General features: G+C 40.6%; 1 protein-coding gene across 3 annotated transcripts in view; it reads left to right on the top strand.

The window, feature by feature from the left end:
* Positions 1-19025, top strand: part of MAD1L1 (mitotic arrest deficient 1 like 1) — a 344649-nt gene that overhangs the window by 61536 nt on the left and 264088 nt on the right. For all 3 annotated transcript variants that reach the window (XM_042437442.1, XM_042437440.1, XM_042437441.1), the window contains one exon: positions 18280-18424. In XM_042437442.1, coding sequence (XP_042293376.1) covers positions 18280-18424 — 145 coding nt within the window. The remainder of the gene's footprint in view (positions 1-18279; positions 18425-19025) is intronic.

The following is a 19025-nucleotide window of genomic DNA, read 5'->3' as shown; positions in this document are numbered from 1 at the left end:
CCATAATTTTAATTACTGTATATACTTGATTATAAGTCGACCTCATGTATAAAACGAGGACAGGTTTTGGGGCCTAAATTATGGATTTTGATATGAGTCATGGATAAATTGAGAGTAAAACTTGAGGGGTGCATAACAAAGGATGCAAAGGGTGAAACAAAGGAAAGCAGTGCCAGGTAACCTACAAAATTCCAGCAGGCACAACTGTTTGTGTTCATTCCACAGGCTTCACGGATAAGGGAATGTAAAGGGAGTGTGAGTGCTTCCAGAACAGATGACACACTTGCCTTTCACCAGCGGATGGTACCTTTTTATATAAAAATTAAAGTACAGTACAGTATTTACAATGATCCATGGATAAGTCGACTCAGGTTTTTGGAGTCAAATTTTTGACTATCTAGACTTACACATGAATATATACAGTAGCACACCACTCTTAAATGAAAGACATCACTGTGCTTGATCAGAGGCCCAGTCCATTTTAGGGAATTCTAATGGAAGCATGTCTCCAGCTAAACTCATAGGGGCAAAAACATCAATTTTTTAGTACCTTCCCCTTCCCTAGATGTTACCCATGAAACCTGTAGGAGAAAATATCCAGTACTGTACCCAAAAAGGAAGCACATAAGAGTGCTTGAATGGTACAGCGGGACTCCTATTAAAGGAAGGGTATCTCTAGAGTCTAGGCAGATGTTTTGGTAGCTTCACTGGACAACAACAACAACAATAATAAGCCCTGATATGGCAACTCCAGATTGCATGTCGGTTGTGTCATTTTTCTTTCCTTGTGGAATACCGGCTCATGCCCAATAAAGGGATCAATGCTGGCAATCAAGACCTGCTGCTTGTCCAAAGGTAAAGCAACAAATCTTGACGGCAAACATCGATCCCTCTGAGTTCTTTGTTGGCATTTGAGATTCTGTTAGAGCATAACATTTATGGGTAATGAACGGAGGTTGTCATCGTTGATAGTTTGTCCTGTTCTTTTTTGTATGATAACCTGCAGGATACCCGGTCTTAAATAATGCAACAGTCAGTCCCTAGAGGATATAACTCTGAGATAATTTAGTGGTTAAGCATATTTTGAATGGCTGGACTTGGAAGAGGCATTGGTTTTGAAGTGGGGAGGGAGATGAGGAAGTGCGGATTCTGATTTGAGCATTCATATAATTGCTGCAAAAGTGATAAAGAAGCAATGGATGCTGTTCTGGCTTGAAAAGCTAAATGCATTGATTGACAATGTCTGTTAAAAATGGACTATTAAAACGACAGCTTTCTGTGCCCTGAACGTGTTTGTTTTTGCTTTGGTGGCAAAGCACTTGGTGGCTGGCATGTACTTATCAGCTCTTTTGTTTTCTTCCTTGCCCTCTGACCCGTTGTCCCTGTAAAATGGTGATTGTGCATTGTTGGCAAAGGCAGCCGAGTGTAAATTTCATTTTTTTGCTTCAGCGAATGCTGCTCTTAGAGGTAGATTTACACATCTGCAAATATTTGTTGGCTCCAGGCAGGAGCACAGAGATCAATAGGTACATCTGAAATGTTAAACAACATCTGGGAGAGGGAATGGTCTTGATGGACTCTGATTACAGAACCATTCCAATTTCAACTCTTAACGTTGTTGCCCTCTGGTAACGGCACCATCATTCCAGGTTGTTTGAAAACAAGTAGGCTCTTTCTGTTTTGGAAAGAAACTTTAACTCCAAAGAGTACAGTACTCAGATTTTAGAAGTATTGTCAGTCGCAGCACAGACTTAGGATAGGGTTTCCTCAAGTATTTAGTTTTGTATTGAGAATATCCCAAATACTTTATGCAGGTTTGGGGAAGTGGAGCAATGAGAAGTGCACTGGTCAAGTCTGGGTTGTTACATGCTGCCCAACCCAATAGCCACGTTTTCCATTAAATGTACACTGTGGATACTCAAGTCCCATTAAATATAATGGCACAGTAAGATGGTGTCCCTTGCGTAAAATAGCAAAATCAAGGTTTGATTTTGAGAATTTTTATATTTTAAAAATATTTTCAAACTGTGAATGCTTGAATCCGTGGATATGGAGGTCTGACTGTAATATAAAAGTCCTAACTTTATATAAGCAAACTATACTAATGAGAGACTTCATTGGAGCCCTCACATCTCTATTCCTTGCACTTCCTCCTCCTCTTGCACTCAGGGTCCACATCTCCACTGTGTTCAGTATGAAGCCAAGTCTGTGCCCAGAAGCTGTTGTAGAGAACAGAAATATAACTCATTCACTGGCAGATACTTAAAAGCATCTTGTTGCCGCTGTATTCTGCAAGTGTGGTGCTTTTGTCCTGCATCATTACATTCATAAGATCCAACCTGTCTAAGCCTTTCTTGCCTCCCGTTCACATTAAAGATTCATGATCTCCCCCTCTTTTTTTATATTGTACAGTTGGGTTTGCAGTTAGATGAGAGCAGGGGAGTTTTTCCTGGCTAAGACAGGAGGCTGTGCACTATAGAAGGCTTTTACATTATTGCTTCAGTGTCCTGATGTCACCACTAGCTCACTAATGCAATGTAAGTCATAAATAAAATAGACATAAAGGGGAGACTGCTTGCTAACTCCTGACACGCTTAATCTCAAGGAACCTGAAGCAGCAAAGTATGAACTTTTAGCAGTGCCCCAATTTCTCTGTTGATTTTTGATGAAGTTCTGCACCACCAAGAATGTGTGTGAACACTGATTGTGCAAAGGTTGTGCGCTATTAAAAATTGTGTTTCACTGGCATGGTGGAGTAGAGTGGAAAGATGTTCAGGGAAGACAAATGAACTTGAAATTCCTAGTACGTCACTTTCTGATATCAAGTATCTATGGCGTTCACATCTTTTTCTTTAGAGAACATTACACCAGTTTCTATACACTAAATTTTCAAACTGTTTTATGGATGTAGTGGTAAAGATTTCCACAGCACTTTGGAAGTGAGTCTTCCTTTCCCATCCTTCCATCTTCCACCTTGTTTTCCTCCTTACTCTGAGTCCAAACCACAAACTCAGAGAGTTGGCCTTCACAGACCCCCTATGAAGACGTTACGGACCCCAAGGGTCTGCAAACCAGAGGTTAAGAACCATTGGTTTAAATGACTTGTCTCCTTCAAAGGAACCTTAGCACTCAACAGCCTTTCTATACGTTAAACTTGCATGGAATTTCTTCCATTAAAATGAACCTTTTGGAAGACATACTGTTTATGTGTTAAAAAAAATTCTAATCACCATTTTAAAAATCCCAGGAGAGGTGCTGAGAAATGCAATAAAACGTGTGCTCTGTTTAATAGTTGCCACCTCTGGGTATCTTGTAGGTTTTCCTCTAATGAAATGTGAATATGACTTTCATTTTAGACGGGCTGAATTTCCTTTTATCCTCCCGTTTTCTTATATTGCTACCCTTTAAAAAGTTTATGGAGTGATTTGGTTCCTCGTTTATCCATACATACCTTTTGGTTTTCTTTGGAAAAGTAATGCTTTATTTTGAAGAACTCAAGGAAGCTTGTCAGACTGCTTCATGGAAGGATCCCTTTCATAGTCCTATCTTGATTCTTTAAGCATAGGAATTATGTATAGGAAGAATAAGAGAACAGTATGGTTTCCTTTCCCACCCAATTGTTCTCAACATTCAAGCAGTCTAGAAAAGCCACAGTCAAAGTTTACGTATCTGTTTAAAAGGTTTATATACAACGAGACCTCAGTATCTGCTTGGGTTTGGTTCCAGGAAAGCCCATGTAGATCAAACTCTGTGGATGATTTAAGTCTGATTATAAACAGTAGTGTAGTAAAATGGTGTCCTTTATGTAAAATGGCAAAATCAAGGTTTGCTTTTTGGAAAGTTATTGTAACATGTATTCATGGACTATGATCATAGCCTGAAAATGCTTGCTGATGAGTTGTTGATGTCCTTTTGGAATATTAATCCCAAATACAGTATATTGCTGGTCTCAAAGTGAAACTCTTTGACCGACAGTGACTTCAGATGAATCTGATACTGCATCTCATCTTCCAAATTTATTATATTGTTTCCTTGGGAAGGGTTTTCCCCCTTTTTAAACGTGACTGCAGTCTCTCCTGCAACCCCAGAACATAGCTAACTCTTCCTGAGCATCCTGTGGCTTTTCCTTCCTATACTGTTACTATACTGTGCTGAAAGGGTTGAGAATAACAGCAATTAAATGAGGCAAACATCAATTTCTCTGTTCACACATTTCAGCGGGAAGCTTCATGAAAGTGACTACAGATCACTCTGACTGCTGTATTGGATTTGTCCCCAGCCCCCAACCCTTTCCTGGCCAGAGGATTTCTGTATGAAGCCATCTGTTAAAGTGTATTGAGCGTTAGATAGTAAATAGGAATGGGCTGAAGGTGATTGATTCTATGGCTTTTCTAATATGATACTTTTTGTGTGTCTTAAAATGTTCATGTGTTTCCTTCTAGGTGCCTTCACTTGTACTTGCCATAGAAGGTACACATCTTATTCCAGACATGCATTAGGCTTAGAGTAATATATAAAGGGGGACAGTGTGGCATAGTGGTTTGAGCATTGGACTGCGACTCTGGAGACCGGGGTTTAATTCCCAGTTTGGCCATGAAACCCACTGGGTGATCTTGGGCATGCTCTCAGCCTCAAGGGAAGGCAATGGCAAACCTTCTATGAACAAATCTTGCTGAGAAAGTCCTGTGATAGGGTCGCCATAAGTTGGAAATGACTTGAAGGCACACAACAACAACAACAAACAAAGTACATATAGTGACACTTTACAAACTATGAAGTAAGTAAACATTGATATCCAGGTAGCTCCCTTAAAGAAAATACAGGTGCATTTTAGTGTAGAAGAAGCGGCATGTGCTAAAAACAGCAAAACCTTCAGGAAGCGTTTCACAGAACTCTTTAGCAGACAAACTGATACCATTTATGGTCTTATCCTTTGCAGTTTGGCTAGTTTGCACATGCATATTGGTTTGGTTTATTGATCAATAATAACTCAATATGCATGAATTATTGCTGTATGATAAGGGCCAGGATGGAATGGTCTATTTCTTCCTATTGCATCCCCTAAAAAACCCACAACAACATTGCTCTGGGGGGGATTGGAAACACTCTGGAGCATGTTTTGAGGGTCACAAGGGCCTGTTACAGACTGCCAAAATCAAGCTGCTTCGGGTCTCTTTGGAGGTATGCTATTTAAATGATTCATGGGTCCTAAGAGTCCGGAGGTTGCGCCAAAGCCACACTCCATTCCTAAGCACCGGAGTTCAGCTTTGATGCAGCTTCTGGATTCTTAGGATGCATGCATCATTTAAACAGCATACCTCCAAAGAGACCCGAAGCAACTTTATTTTGGCAGTCAGTAACAGGCCAAGGACTGTAATGGGAAATGTGTCGAGGAGAAAGTCCCAATAGTATACAAGGAATATACCAGTGGATCTAGCTATAACTATTTGGGTATGTCTCAGATTTGTTAAATAAACATTGAAGCTCTGGAGTAAAAAGTTTCGTTTCTGATATTTGCATTGGATTTGAATGGTACAGCTGTTGCTGGATAGTGTACTAAAATCCAGTTGCTCTGCTGGTATGCTGACTCTCATCTTTCTTTCCAAGTTCCATAAGTACTGCTGGATTAACTTCAGTTAGGTTTTAATACGTCAATGTGGATAAAGTATATGACGGTGGGTAGGGATGAGAGCATTATATAGCAGCAAGAAACACAGCTAATATTGGAGCTGCCTTTGCTTCATTTTTCCTAGAGGACAGATTCTTCTGTAGATTCATGAAACAGAAAAAGCAAGCGCCCTTTTTTAAAAGCAACAATAAAAATAGAACACCGTGCGGAATTTCAGTGTGTTCAAAACACAATTCATGACCGTTTCAATGCTTTACCTGTTTGGAGGGCTGCAGGGATCCTGATAAATATGCATCCATCTGGCCAAATGTATTTTAAAAGTTTGGGTGAGGTTTAGTCTGACCTGCATCTTTGCTTCTTGCCAGTGTATCGGCATCATAAACGAATATGTGCTTCCGTCTCTGTTTGAGCCCTAATCCTGCAGACAGATGGCAGAACTTTAAAAGACATTTCCAACAAAGCAATTCTGTGGATGGAAGTTTTTCCCATTATAATTAGTAAGATTATCTTTGTAATTTCACACTGAGACTTTTTCTTTTCCTACCTGTACGCCAGAATTAGACAAACTTTAGTTTGTTTTGCTTGCTTAAATGTACTAATGAAGACTGGAGGCAAATCCTTCAGACCCTGCCAGTAGTATACCATTGTTTGGATTTTCTCCATGTGCTGCCAGTAATGAAGAAAATGTTTGGGGGATAAAGATACTACTCATGCGCTACTTGATGTGATTGTCCATGGTTGACGTTATTTTCTCTGTTATTCACTGCAGAAACAGACCATAAAAATGCACATTTCCTTCTCCAGTCACCAGAGACCTCTTCCCTCGTCTTGGTATTAACTATAGAGTTATGAACTGTAAGATGCTCTGCCACAAATCGCTAGCTCTCACTTGCCTCCTTTCGCCCGTTTATAGTAGTATATAATCCATTCTTGTGCAGAAATGGTGGAATAACTGCTTTTGCTTCCATCAGGGAAATGTAGATGTGGTCATGCAAAGGTGGTCTTAATGGTAAAGGTTCTTCCTGGGCATCTCCTCACTCCATGCATCTGTGGAAGTACACCTACCATATATACTCAGCTATAAGTTGACCTCATGTATAAATTGAAGGCAGGTTTTGGGGCCAAAATTATGGATTTTGATATGGCCCATGGATAAGTCAGGGGTAAAACTTTGGGGAATGCAGCAAAGGATCTAAAGGACAAAGCAATGGAAAACAATGCCAAATAGTGTACAAAATTCCAGCAGAGATACCTGTTTGTGTTCAGACTAAAGACTGGATGGATGAAAGAGTAGAAGATGTCAGTGCTTTCAGGACAGATTACACGCTTGCCTTGCACCAAAGGATGGTTCCTTTGATTAGAGACTTTAGTCAAAAAATTGACCCAATGATTCTGAATCACACGCCAATGTAAGTACTGTACTTTAACTGTTATACAGTCACCCCTTCATTTTCGTGGGGGATCCATTCTGGACATAGACCTCTGCAAAAACGAAAACCTTCAATATTCAAACCCCATTGGCTTGAATGGCGACGTATTTCCCATTTTATCCCTTTCCATTTGCCGCTCGCGCATAAGTGAGGGACGCAGATCCTAAGTCCGCGAAAACGGAGGGGCGACTGTACATTAAAAAAGTACAGTACTTGCATTGACGCTTGGATAAGTTGGGTCGGGTTTTTCGGGTCAATTTTTTGACTAAGGTTTCTAGACTTAAGCGTGAGTACATACAGTGGTCTACTAAAGCTTACACTACAATGCCATTATCATAGTTCATCTCAAAAGTGCTACAATATCCCTTTGCCTTCTAGGATGAAGTGGATTTAGTCTGCTGGTAGGTTCATTTTCCGCTTTCCAGTTACCCCAACCTTGCTTTGGCAGTCTGAGGGCAAAAAATGGGTACAGTATTGGATTGTAAGCAGTCTGCATGAATCAAATCTCATCACTGCCTGAAGAAGACTTCAGGAGGCTTGTATTGTATAATCTGATTTTTCTGTTGCTCCTAAAGTGTTCCTTGAGTCTTGTTAGTGGGAGTGATTTGTCCTGGAAAACTAATTCCAGTAGATACTGATTGGAAAATAAAATAACATTATAATTATGAAGAATTATGTGTTGATCATTTGTATTAAAACTGTGTTGATAATTTCCTTATTTGAGCCGGGAGGGCTAACTATAAATGTACATTTTTTTGGTTTTCTCCACCATCAAGAAACTCTTGCTATAAAAAATCTGGGATTCTTTCGGTTGTCATCTAATGCTGGGCATAGAAACAAACACCTATTATTGTGAACCTTGCAAGAGTTGATGCCTCTAATGAAGTCCCCCTGGGAATGGGTCAGGAAGAGGGCCAGCAGGGAAAACACATACACACCTGTACTGCAATATTTAATTGCCTCAATTATTGCAGCCCTAACAATAAGGATGGGACTCTAATTATAGCTTAAATGGTAAAATTGCAATTTAGTGTTTGTTCCTAAGTTAATGTTTATTCTTACTCAAGCTAATCTCTAGGATACAGAACCCACAACAAGGGCTGTTTTATAACACTTTAACAAAAGTGTCTGCAAATATGCATGTGGGATTCTCTCTAAAGGGGAGCAGAAGTTTGGAAAATCTCCTTACTATGTCAAGCAAATGCCTTTATTGTGTCAACCGAAAGGATACAAGATTGTGTCCATGGTTTTGCCCTCTAAATATCTCCAAAATGGAGGCTTCGGAGAATGAGAAGAAGCAAGGAAGAGGGAATATGGCATTTAAGCCATCATGTCCTATTGTTGGATGACATCTACACTGCAGAATTAATGCAGTTTGACACTCTTTAAGTGCCATGGCTCAGTGCTGTGGAATTCTAGGATTTGTAGTTTCAAGATTTGATGCATGAATCCTTTTTGTTAGAAGCTTTGTATATAATGTATGATAACTTGCACGCTCCTTACGTTTTATGTTTAAAATAAAGGGGGAAAGGAACTCAAAAAGACTGACACACTAGTTGTAGCCGACCCTGTTAACTGAGCATGATATGCTGTGTTTATCCATTCATCCTTTTCCAATGCATATTTACTCCATTGGAGTCATTGCAGTATCCCAACTGTCTACAGAACCACTTGCCCTACTTTTTATTTACTCATTTTGTGTTCTTTGGATAGACATTTAGTATATTAATGAAATGCTTTACCCAGAAATGGAATTTTTTTTGGCAGAAAAGTTCAGTTATTAGCTGCAACATGGTTCTACATTGAATAAATGCAAACTTAGTCACTTGTCATTTGCAGATGTTTAACTGATTTGGTGAGTATGGTTTAGTGGAGACCAGCAGTTGGAATTAGACTACAGCGAAACTACTGTATTGGTGGGCTAGCCATCTGTGGATTGGAATTTTTGCCCTATATAGTCCTGGGGAAAATCACTAGCTGTGTACAAGTTTCCAAGGCAAGTAATGTGTATACAGGCCACACACTTGACTCTGAACTTTGGCTTTACCTGTAATACTCTTCACCTGAAGGGAAGACATAATCTTTCTATTCTTCCAACGTAGCTTTACATCAAGAGAATAGGTTTTATATTTTCCATGCATAGAACTCCGACTTCCTCAAATGCTGGAGCCTGGATTTCCGAAAGCTCCTCAGAGGAAGCAGGTGTTTGCATACTGGAATTTGTTTAGTAGCTTTCCATGCTGTGTAAGCCGAGAATACTTCTATCATCTTTTATACAAGAACTAGTCCTGCCTTTTTAAAGGTCACTCCTATCTCAGTCAGTTCTTAAAGTTCAAGAGGAAATAAACTGCTTAGGGTTGGCATTTTTCAAGTCAAGTGTCAACTTTCTGAGTCCCCAAGCTAAGACACACACACAAACATAGAGAGAGATTAATAAGCAAACTGCTTTGCTGATAGCTCTAGCAACCAGTGTGCAAGACTATTGTCCTTTTGTGCATTCCTTGGTGGAGAGAAACATGGAGGTTCTCCTTCTTGCTTTGCAAGGTGCTCTGCACCATGGATGCTTCTTAGATCTGTTTTCTTGTCCGTTGGTTCATTGGTACAAGCAATAAGTTCTCCAATGCTGGTAAAGCAATAAGCAAGAAAGCAATAAGTTCTCCAATGCTGGATCTCTTCCGACAGGCCCTTCCTGAATAGCCACCCAGCCATCCATTGATTCGACCATTATACTGAATACTGATGTTTTAGGGGAGGGAGGGAATAACGGGAATTACCGTTGTATTGGATGGATTTTTATAGTAAACCGCCTCGATCCTCATGGAGAGGCGGGGTGAAAATAAAGTATTCTTATTCTTAAGCTGAAGACGGGGAATGTTTTGTGACTGTGCTGATATATGAGAGTTACTTCAGGCCTACACTGTTTTGTTACCAGATGCACAGAGAAGTTTGGAGAGATAGAACCTGCAAGTTGGATTTTGGGAGCCAGCTGCATTGACTTGTCTTTCCTATGCTGGAGATGGAGAGATCGATACGGAAATAAACAGGAAGAATGGGCTTTATTAATCAAGTACATTGGAGGCAGCAGGGAAGATTATAATGGAACACAGGTGTCGATCGAAAGGAGTGCTGAGCTTAAGCTATCTAATGTGGGCTGCTGAAGTGTCTGTATTGATTTCAGAAGATGTAGGGTACAGCGATATCAGACCTGCTAATTGGGATGTTGGGTTTACCTCCGGGAAAGGAAGAAACATGGCTTTCGCTTGTCACTGCCTCCTCCTTTAGCTTGGCTTCACTGTCCCCTTGGCAGGTAGCTCTTCAGTGGTGTTGGATAGACCTGGGAAGGCATAGAGACGCATTCAGCTCCTGCCTGTCAGTCCAGACAACTCGGATCTTGGATGTATGACTGTGTTTATGAGCTAACAGTATGGGTGAAGGAAGGCTCATTGGCGATATTGAAGACATGAGAGAAAAATTGCATACACCGAACATATTTGTATATTGAGCTGATAAAAATCTTTTAAAAGGATAACCGATAGAGCACCTGCACTCCCATAAAGGTGTCAAAATGATTTCTTTTCCTATGGGCTCAACAGCTTTCGTTGGTAAAGAATTCCACCGGCCGTTTGTAAATGGCTTTATTCCTCCCAGCCGATGGTTAGTAAGAATTGGCTCTGGATGACAAAGTAGAAAAGGGTTTAGAAATTGGCAACAGTTGGGTCCCCCCCCCCCCCCCGGTTATCTCTATGCCACTGAATGACTCAACGGAGGCATAAACTGTTTGAGTGATGAAAATCTCTGTGTGGCGGCACATTATTTGAGCCGTTACGAGAGCAAGGGTGGTGTTTTGTTTATTAAACAGTGTGTTAAATTGGTCTGGGATTTCCATGTCAGGTGGCTGAATCAATACCTTTGCTTAATTCTTTCTTATTGTACTGAAATTATATCTAAATTTTACAGTACTTACAGATAAATCTACAAAACATCTTGAAACACTTTGCATTGAAATGAAACTGATGCAGAAAGGGCAGATATTTTAAACATCACCTTTCAGGTTTGTGTCTTGCTGGCCTTGAACATAACTGGCCATGTTGTCATTTTCTTCGCATCTTTCTCCCTCTGTAGAAGGGGTTCTTCTTGTGAAAGTAACCTTCCTTTTCTGCTTTATTTGTCTGACTGCTTTACAGAGCTGCAAAATGTAGAAGGCATTGTATTGGAGCACTTGACATTATACTGTTGTTGAACTTAAGAGACAGTGGATCCATTTGGTGGCCTTACAATAGACTACTGGTGGCCCATTGAAACTGTCTGAGCTTCTAAAGGAAGAAGTTAATAGGAATGCAACATCAGCCTTGCATTATCTAATTTCTTTGGTATATTCACTGAAATACAATTTTGTGGTGCATGCTATTGTGGAAGCGCCACAATGTTGGCCATGTTCCCCATCTCTTTTGAGTTAGGCATTACTTTCCCATTTGTGTGTGTATTCCACTTTTGCCTGTCTACTTTCTGTTTGTTTGCAGAATAGCTATCATTTGTGAGGAACTATCACCCAGAAATTCTAAGGAACACAGAAATGTCAAGGCTGCATCCGCACTTTAGAAATAATCCAGTTTGACACCACTTTAGTGTGTAGGAATTCTATGAATTGTAGTTTGTTGTGGCACCGGAGTTCTCTGAGAGAGGCAGCTAAATGGCTCACAAAACTACAGTTCCCATGATCTCATAGCATTCAGCCATGGCAGTTAAAACGGTGTCAACCTGGACTATTTCTGCAGTGTGCATGCAGCCATAGCAATCAAGTACCTAGAAATTAAACATACATGTGTATTTACAGAAACGCTGTCATTGTTTTCCGTATTGCTGGATGGTCTGTTTGTCTCCCCTCTCCCTGAATACTGTTTCAGAGAAATCCAATTGCAAAGGAGTAGCCAGTTGTGAAATAAAAACGTACAGATCAGAAAACTGTGAATGACCAGCAGCATGCGATGCTCATTTCCTGCAGGAGGACAGTAATATGCATTCAGAATGAAGTCTGATTAGGAAAGGTCAGCGCAGATAGTCCTGGGGAGCATTCATAAAGCAGTAATGAGTCACGAATCTGCGAGGCCTCTTTGTCATTAAAGTGTTGCACAGATTTTAAGTTTTTTAAAATAAGTCCTTACATCCTTTCCCCCCTTGTTCTTATTTTATTAAAATAAGCTATTGTCCTACCGTCAAGAGCATTGCGGTAGGATTCTTCATTGATGGTGTGATGCCTCCTATGCTCTCTGCATTTTAATATCTGTCTTGATGCAACGTTTTCTTCCTATTAGTTCAGCATTCAGTCTCTCTTTCTCTTTTTTTACAGTTACCTTTCCCAAACTATGTATATACAGGTTTGAATAATTTAAAGTATGGATGACACATTGCTCATTCTTCTTCTCCTTCCCAAAAGCTTCTTGGGTACAGTTTCGTATACGTTAGGGACATGGGGTCGAACTGCATACATTACTCTTGCTAAGAGGTTGAGGGATTTGAAGGAGCATGGGGGCATTTTGCCATATTATTTGTGCACTACAAAAATAGGAAATGACTAGGAAGTGATTTCTGCTCACTTGCTGTATTAAAAAAGGCCTCTCCTGGACCTAAAATGCCCCCAAACCATTGGGTGTCCCCTTTCTCCTGCCTCTGTCCCACCATCTTCCACTTTCCTGCCCTAGCAAAGAAATGTGTGTGGCCAGCCCAGCCATGCTTCCAGTACAGGTAATTTTTGTGTGTGTTAAATATGGTTTGTGTGACCCTAGACATATTCACATTCTTTCTACTTTTGCAGGGTTCCTGCCTGCTTAGCCCAGGCAAAAGTTCAGGGCTGACTGTGTTTAGCTTGGCCACAATACAGCAGAAGATGGCAAGCCCCAATGAGCCAGAACAAAGCCATGGTCATGGACCCCAAAAGCTTTGCTCTATAGCTAGGTTTTAGCATGGTGGTGCAATGAGGTCACTGTTACTTTCGGTCAGGTCTCTAAAGAAAAGGCATCCCACAGTTTAGAATTACAGAACTGAGGCTGGGTTTTGGGTTGACTCAACAGTAGGAATTGCATAGCAGGAATTCCAGTTTCAAGAGCCAACCTGGTGTAGTGGACTATGAGTCTGGATGTTGGACTATGAGTCTGGAGACCAGGGTTTAAATCCCCTGCTTGGCCATGGAAACCCATTGGGTGGCCTTGAACAAGTCACATTCTCTCAGCCTCGGAGGAAGGGAAAGGCAAACCCTCTTTGAACAGATCTTGTCAAGAAAACCCCGTGATAGGTTTGCCTTAAAGAAAGGCACACACAACAACAACACAATCCCAGGATCAAGTGCTTTGGGGAGATACAAAGTTCAGTATAGTAAGCGCAATCCGGGGTACATCAGAAATACACATGCAGAGCGAATGCTATCTGAAGTCTAGAGAAAGAGTACTGTGGTTAGTCAAAGGCTTTCATGGCCAGCATCCATAGATTTTTGTGTGTTTTTCGGGCTGTGTGTCCATGTTCCAGAAGAGGTTATTCTTGACGTTTCCCCAGAGTTTATTCCTGATGTTTCTCTGAAGATGCCATCCACAGATGCTGGTGAAACGTCAGGAATAAACTCTTCTAAAACATGGCCACACAGGCCACAAACCCCACAAAAATCTATATTTCTGTGGTTAGTTGGGAAAGAAGCTGTTTGTCTTTCTAGGTCTTGACTTCCCAGTCTTCACAAGCCCCTGAGCTTAGGAATGTATGCCAAAACCTTTAAGGAACAAATAGTGTGTTTGCCACACTTTTTAAATGTGATGAATGTTCCTAGTTGGATAAGATTGCTATATTTCCATAGGTTTCTATGAAAAGGCTTGGCGGGGCTTAAGGGGAGGCATGTGCAAAGGGATTGTGCCTCTCTCCATGTTGTGCTTTGGCATCAAAACTCATTCGTGAAGTAAGCAACAATGTGATTACATATTGAAAACTGATGGGGCAAATTGGATTATTCATTATGCTTCAGATTGAGTTGAAATTGTGGAGGACAGTTTTCCTCTCTCACACTTCAAGGTCAAATGGGGGTATTTACCGTTCTCTCTCTGTTTGTCTGTGGATGCAAATTGAATTTGGTGATTCAAATTGATGAAATGTTAGAAATACAAAACTCATCAGAGGCGACACGGAGAGAAATTATTGGGGAGAAATGGCTGGTGGCTTCGCCATTCCGTGTCCCGGCCTCGCCTTTGATTAGTAATTATTTCAGTCTTTGCTCTTTCTTTCTTCTTCCATTCTTGGTTTTGTTTCAGTTGTTTTGATTTCTGTTTTTCAAAGCAAAACATGTAATGACACTCAAGTATTTAGAAACGGAGTCAGATGGTGGAAATAGCGAGCTGCAGGCAGCACCGACTGCAACTTGGGGGAGCCAGTGTCTTTCTGTTCTTGATCCCTTTCTTTTTTTATCAGAGGATTTCTCCTTCTTCTGTAGGTATGGTCAGGGTCCTGAGACTGCCAAAAGATACTTGAAGTGCTGGTTACACACCTGGAAAGAAAAATAACAATCACATCTTATTCCTGAGGATTGCAAAAACAGCATGAACCATCTTCCAGAGCTGTTGTTTAGTGTAGGAACCAAAGCTCAGTGACAGGGCAAGTGCTCTTCATTCAGCATGTTTCTGCTTCTTTCTTTGACATCTCCATTAAAAACTGCTGGAAAAGACCACTTACCGCAAACCTGGCCCTGCAGGCAACATTGGCTTAACTATTGGCTAACATAAGACTTATCCATGAGTCATATCAAAATCCATAATTTTTGCTCCGAAACCTGCCCTCAACTTATATATGAGGTCGACTTATACATGAGTATATACAGTACTCTTGTCGTGTCCTTTGCCCAATATGGCTCACATCTGAATTTCTGTTGTCTTCCAATAAACAGTTAAGAAAAACCTTTTAAATATCTATCTATCTATCTATCTATCTATCTATCTATCTATCTATCTATCTATCTATCTTGTCCCTTACTGTCTTATGTCAGATGAGTTGTTGCTGGCTCAAAAATTTCAGAAGCAGGCTACATATTTTTAAGAGAACTTGCAGTTACAGTGATTCTTTTTCTAAAGAGAGGGTCTATTAAAATGCATCTTCTAGCTTCTGTATTCATGGTCTCTCTCATTGTTCTTGGAAAGGCTGAGGACATTTTTCAAAGTGGAGTTTTATCATTAAGACGATATTAAAGTGGCCGAAAGGAAGGAAGGAACACAGCCTTAAAAGAATCTGCTCCGCTGCTGGGAACACAAAGATCCTGCCACGTCATTCGGTGGACATGGACCAGTGAGGAGCATTAATAGATGGATAAACAGAAGTGGGGTGTTCTTTTCCTTTTGTAAGGCCAAGAATATGTACTTTGAACTTGTAAAGATTTCTGAAAATGCCACCACTCTCGGAGTTCAATTCAGCCATCAGATGTGGGGTTTAATATTTTATGAGTTTTGTAAAAATAAAATGAAAGGGTAGGATTGAATGGTGCATTGGCTTTAAAGGAGCCAGAGGTTTATCCAACATACTGGGCTGAGTTTCTATGACTGTAATAAACAAGCTAATAGGTATATTGACCTCGCACATTCAGGTGTCCTGCATAGGTTTTAAACTGCAGCTCCTATCATCTCTGATCGTTGGCCATCCTCGCTGAGCCTTTTGGGAATTGGAGACAAAAACTTCCAGTAGGGACAGGTTTAGACTAATAAGAGGGATCTTATTTTAAGTGCTGTTGTACCTGAAAAACAGAAGCTGCACTTGGCTCCCCCAGTTCTAACCTTGAACCATAAAAAGCCTTGCAGTCCTGAGCAGAAAGGAGTAAACTGCGTCTAGCTGGGCAACAGATCACACAATTGGCAGCCCTTGGAAGAGTGTGATGGATTGAAAGTTGATGGAAACAGTCGTAATGACTTAATAACAACTAGGTTTTGAGGGGGAGCGATGAGAGCCTACTACTTGGAGAAATTGAAGAGGTTTGGAGGAACAGAAGCAGCCCCAGCATTGCAGTCTTTCGCTTAGTTCTTTTAAACTGTGCTTTACATGGTAAGAATCAATAAAATAAAAACATACAACCTGCCAAAGTGGTGGCAAACTGCATTGTTTCTAAAGTGTTGATGCTCCCTAAGGCTGCAGACATTGGGCTTTAAATAAGAAATAAAGAACTATTTAAGTTTTTTCTACATTTCCCCCAGAATAAAAACTGAAAGAGAAAAAAAATGGAACCGAACCATGAATTTCAGTTATAGTTGGTATACGTATGTTTATATCCCAAGATGAAAGTGGTTTAGGGATCTTAAACTGTATGATGGCCCTCGGGTGGTAATTTCTTTAACACTTCCTGAAGGTGTTATTGCTGGCTGACATTTCTTGCCTTTTGTTTGCTTATGTACCCTTCCATTCTGAACTTGGAAGAATTGCCCTCTTATCGATTGATAATTATTTCTGACCTTTCTGCTAGCAAAGAGAAGGCACCTAATCCGGCAGTATTCAGCTTTTTCAGAGCCAGAACCAGTGAGATCCTGACCGATGAGATCACTTAATTTTAAAATCATATCTCTCCGTCCTTTTAGTTCTCATGTATTTAAAAGCATCAATAAGAATACCTGAAACCTTACAGGCTGAAAGGAAAAGGTAGTCAGGCCAGTGCCGCAGCTTAGTTGAGGATCATATCCAGCCGGTTAGTTCTGCATCTTATAGACTGATCCTGCTCTCGACTCGAATGAAGATTCATTGCAGTCCTAATTTTGTGTTTAGCTCTGTGCACTTTTCCTCCAAAGCTGTATCATTTGCAGCTAGTTTATCCAAAAATGACCATGCATAAAATTGGGTTCTTTCATCTGTGTTCTGAAACCTTAGCAGTCGGGGCTGGAAATGAAAAAGGAAAGGGGAAAAACCACCACCATTTCCCCCTTTTTCAGAGTCTGTATTATTGAAATTTCTGGCTTTCATAATAGTTTTAACAGAAGATGTACATGGTCCTCTATGGCAAAGGTTTCATTCTCTGTGTAACTAATTAATTAAAACAGAAAAAGGGACAGGGGCATAGCGATGTTCTGGTTATTAAATTAGACCTTTTTTCACAGCAGATTTATAGCCTTCATGATTAACTTTCCCACCTGACTATGACAATGGAAGGAATCTCTTTTACACTCTGACTATTAAATTGGTATATGAATAGCTTTGAATTGAAACTGGAACAATTCACATACCATTTTAATTCACTGACAGATTTAAGATGCAAGCTCATAGCAGAAAGCAGGTGGGTATTTGGCTGAGAATTTGTGGCCATTGTTTTTAGTTTTCCCCAAGGAGTCAAAAAGATGCTTCGGGGGAAAGTTACTTTATACAGCCATATATTTTTAGGGGGCAGGTATAGAACAAATATGGGCAGCCATGTCTAGATAGTATGGTGTCTGCTTTCTTTTGATTTCGTATAGTGAGCATATTTCTAGCCCTCTGATAATACAGTATAAACATACAATGACATGTTTTTATTCTCATATTCTTTCCTGTACCAAACTCCAATAATGGAAAGTGTTGTATTTGAATTTTGATTCAAGAAAGGTTTAGGTCCATATTACTTTGCATGTCTCTGTGGATACTTTGGGGGATTCAAACATACAAGATGCCCTTCACATCAGTGCTACTCACAATGGTGGTTTCCAGACTGGTGCCATTCCTTGGCCAGTTCCCTGGAAAGATTTGAAAAATGTTCATGACCGTACTAGCATAGTATGCTTATAAATATCTGTTTCTACTTGCTTCCTCTTTGTAGCCCTCGTCCACTCCTTGTTTTGGGACTGAAACAGGCCAGGGCTCCACAAAATAGACTTTAAATGGCAAACCACCTTCCTTTAACAGCTTCTGGAAATGATATTTGCCTTTTCTTGGCCAATTTTTGGGATGAGGGCAGAGGGGGCTTCATGTCACATGGAGAGCCTTGGTGGACCCCATATGGAGACTTTGCAGACAAAGTGGTGGTTTCTGGACTGTAGTCATCATTGACTAGTCTTGATGCTGGTATCCACTATAGCCCAGATGTCATCAGGCAAAGACATTTGGAGGGAAGTTTCACCTGACCAGTAATGTCTCCATTTCAAGAGTGTTTCCATTTCAAGATCCTTCCATCCTGTGTCAATTTGCAGTCAAGTGCCCAGTGTCAAAAATAGAAACTTACTCTGTTTTTGGTGCCTTTGTATTCTTTAGTGCCAGGCTGTTGGAAAAAGCTCGGAAGCAGCTCCAAGAGGAGTTATTGAAGGTCCAGAATCAGCTTCTGGAGGAGAAGAAAAAACGTGAGCAGCATGAAGCTCTGGCTAAGTGCTTGCAGAAGCATGTGCATCTACTCATCAAGGTAGGTTGCTTGGATGAAAGAAGTCAATTTTGTTTTGACTGTTCCTTCACTGAGAAGTTGTTCCCTCCCTCCCTCCCTCCTGCACACACAGTTTGTAGCATTTTTACAGTGTTTCCTATGGTGATGATGTCCACATCTGAAGGTTAAATGTTCTCCATCTTCGCAATACAGATTACTTTGAGATATCTGCAGCTTTATAATCCATTGCTTGTTTTTCCAGCCCTGTCACCTTATAGAACTGCATCTTGTTTAGATATTTGTTGTAGGTGGATTCCAGAAACCGACAGACACAGGTGCTGGATGTAAATCTGACTGCATGGAGTCCTTTTGAAGCTCTTGTGTACTGGCTCCTCACACTGAAGCTATAACTCTTACGCTAGACTTTCAAAGCACCTGCCTCTGTGGACTCATTTGCATTGTGAGCTACTCCTTTCTGCTAGTTTTCTATACAGTACCACTTAAAATGTCCACTCTCTGATTGCTTGGTGGTTTGATGCGGCCGTTGCCACTGATTCGTACAATGGCGACTTGAGACAAGTATGTAAATACTTTCCTTGGCAAAATTTCCCCCGTCACCCTAGGAGTGAAGGTTTCATTTTAA

This window comes from Sceloporus undulatus, chromosome 8 (genome assembly GCF_019175285.1).
Source record: "Sceloporus undulatus isolate JIND9_A2432 ecotype Alabama chromosome 8, SceUnd_v1.1, whole genome shotgun sequence".
NCBI classification, from domain to species: Eukaryota; Metazoa; Chordata; class Lepidosauria; order Squamata; family Phrynosomatidae; genus Sceloporus; species Sceloporus undulatus.
The sequence above is the reverse complement of the archived record's forward strand: the minus strand, read 5'-3'. Positions and strand labels throughout refer to the sequence as shown.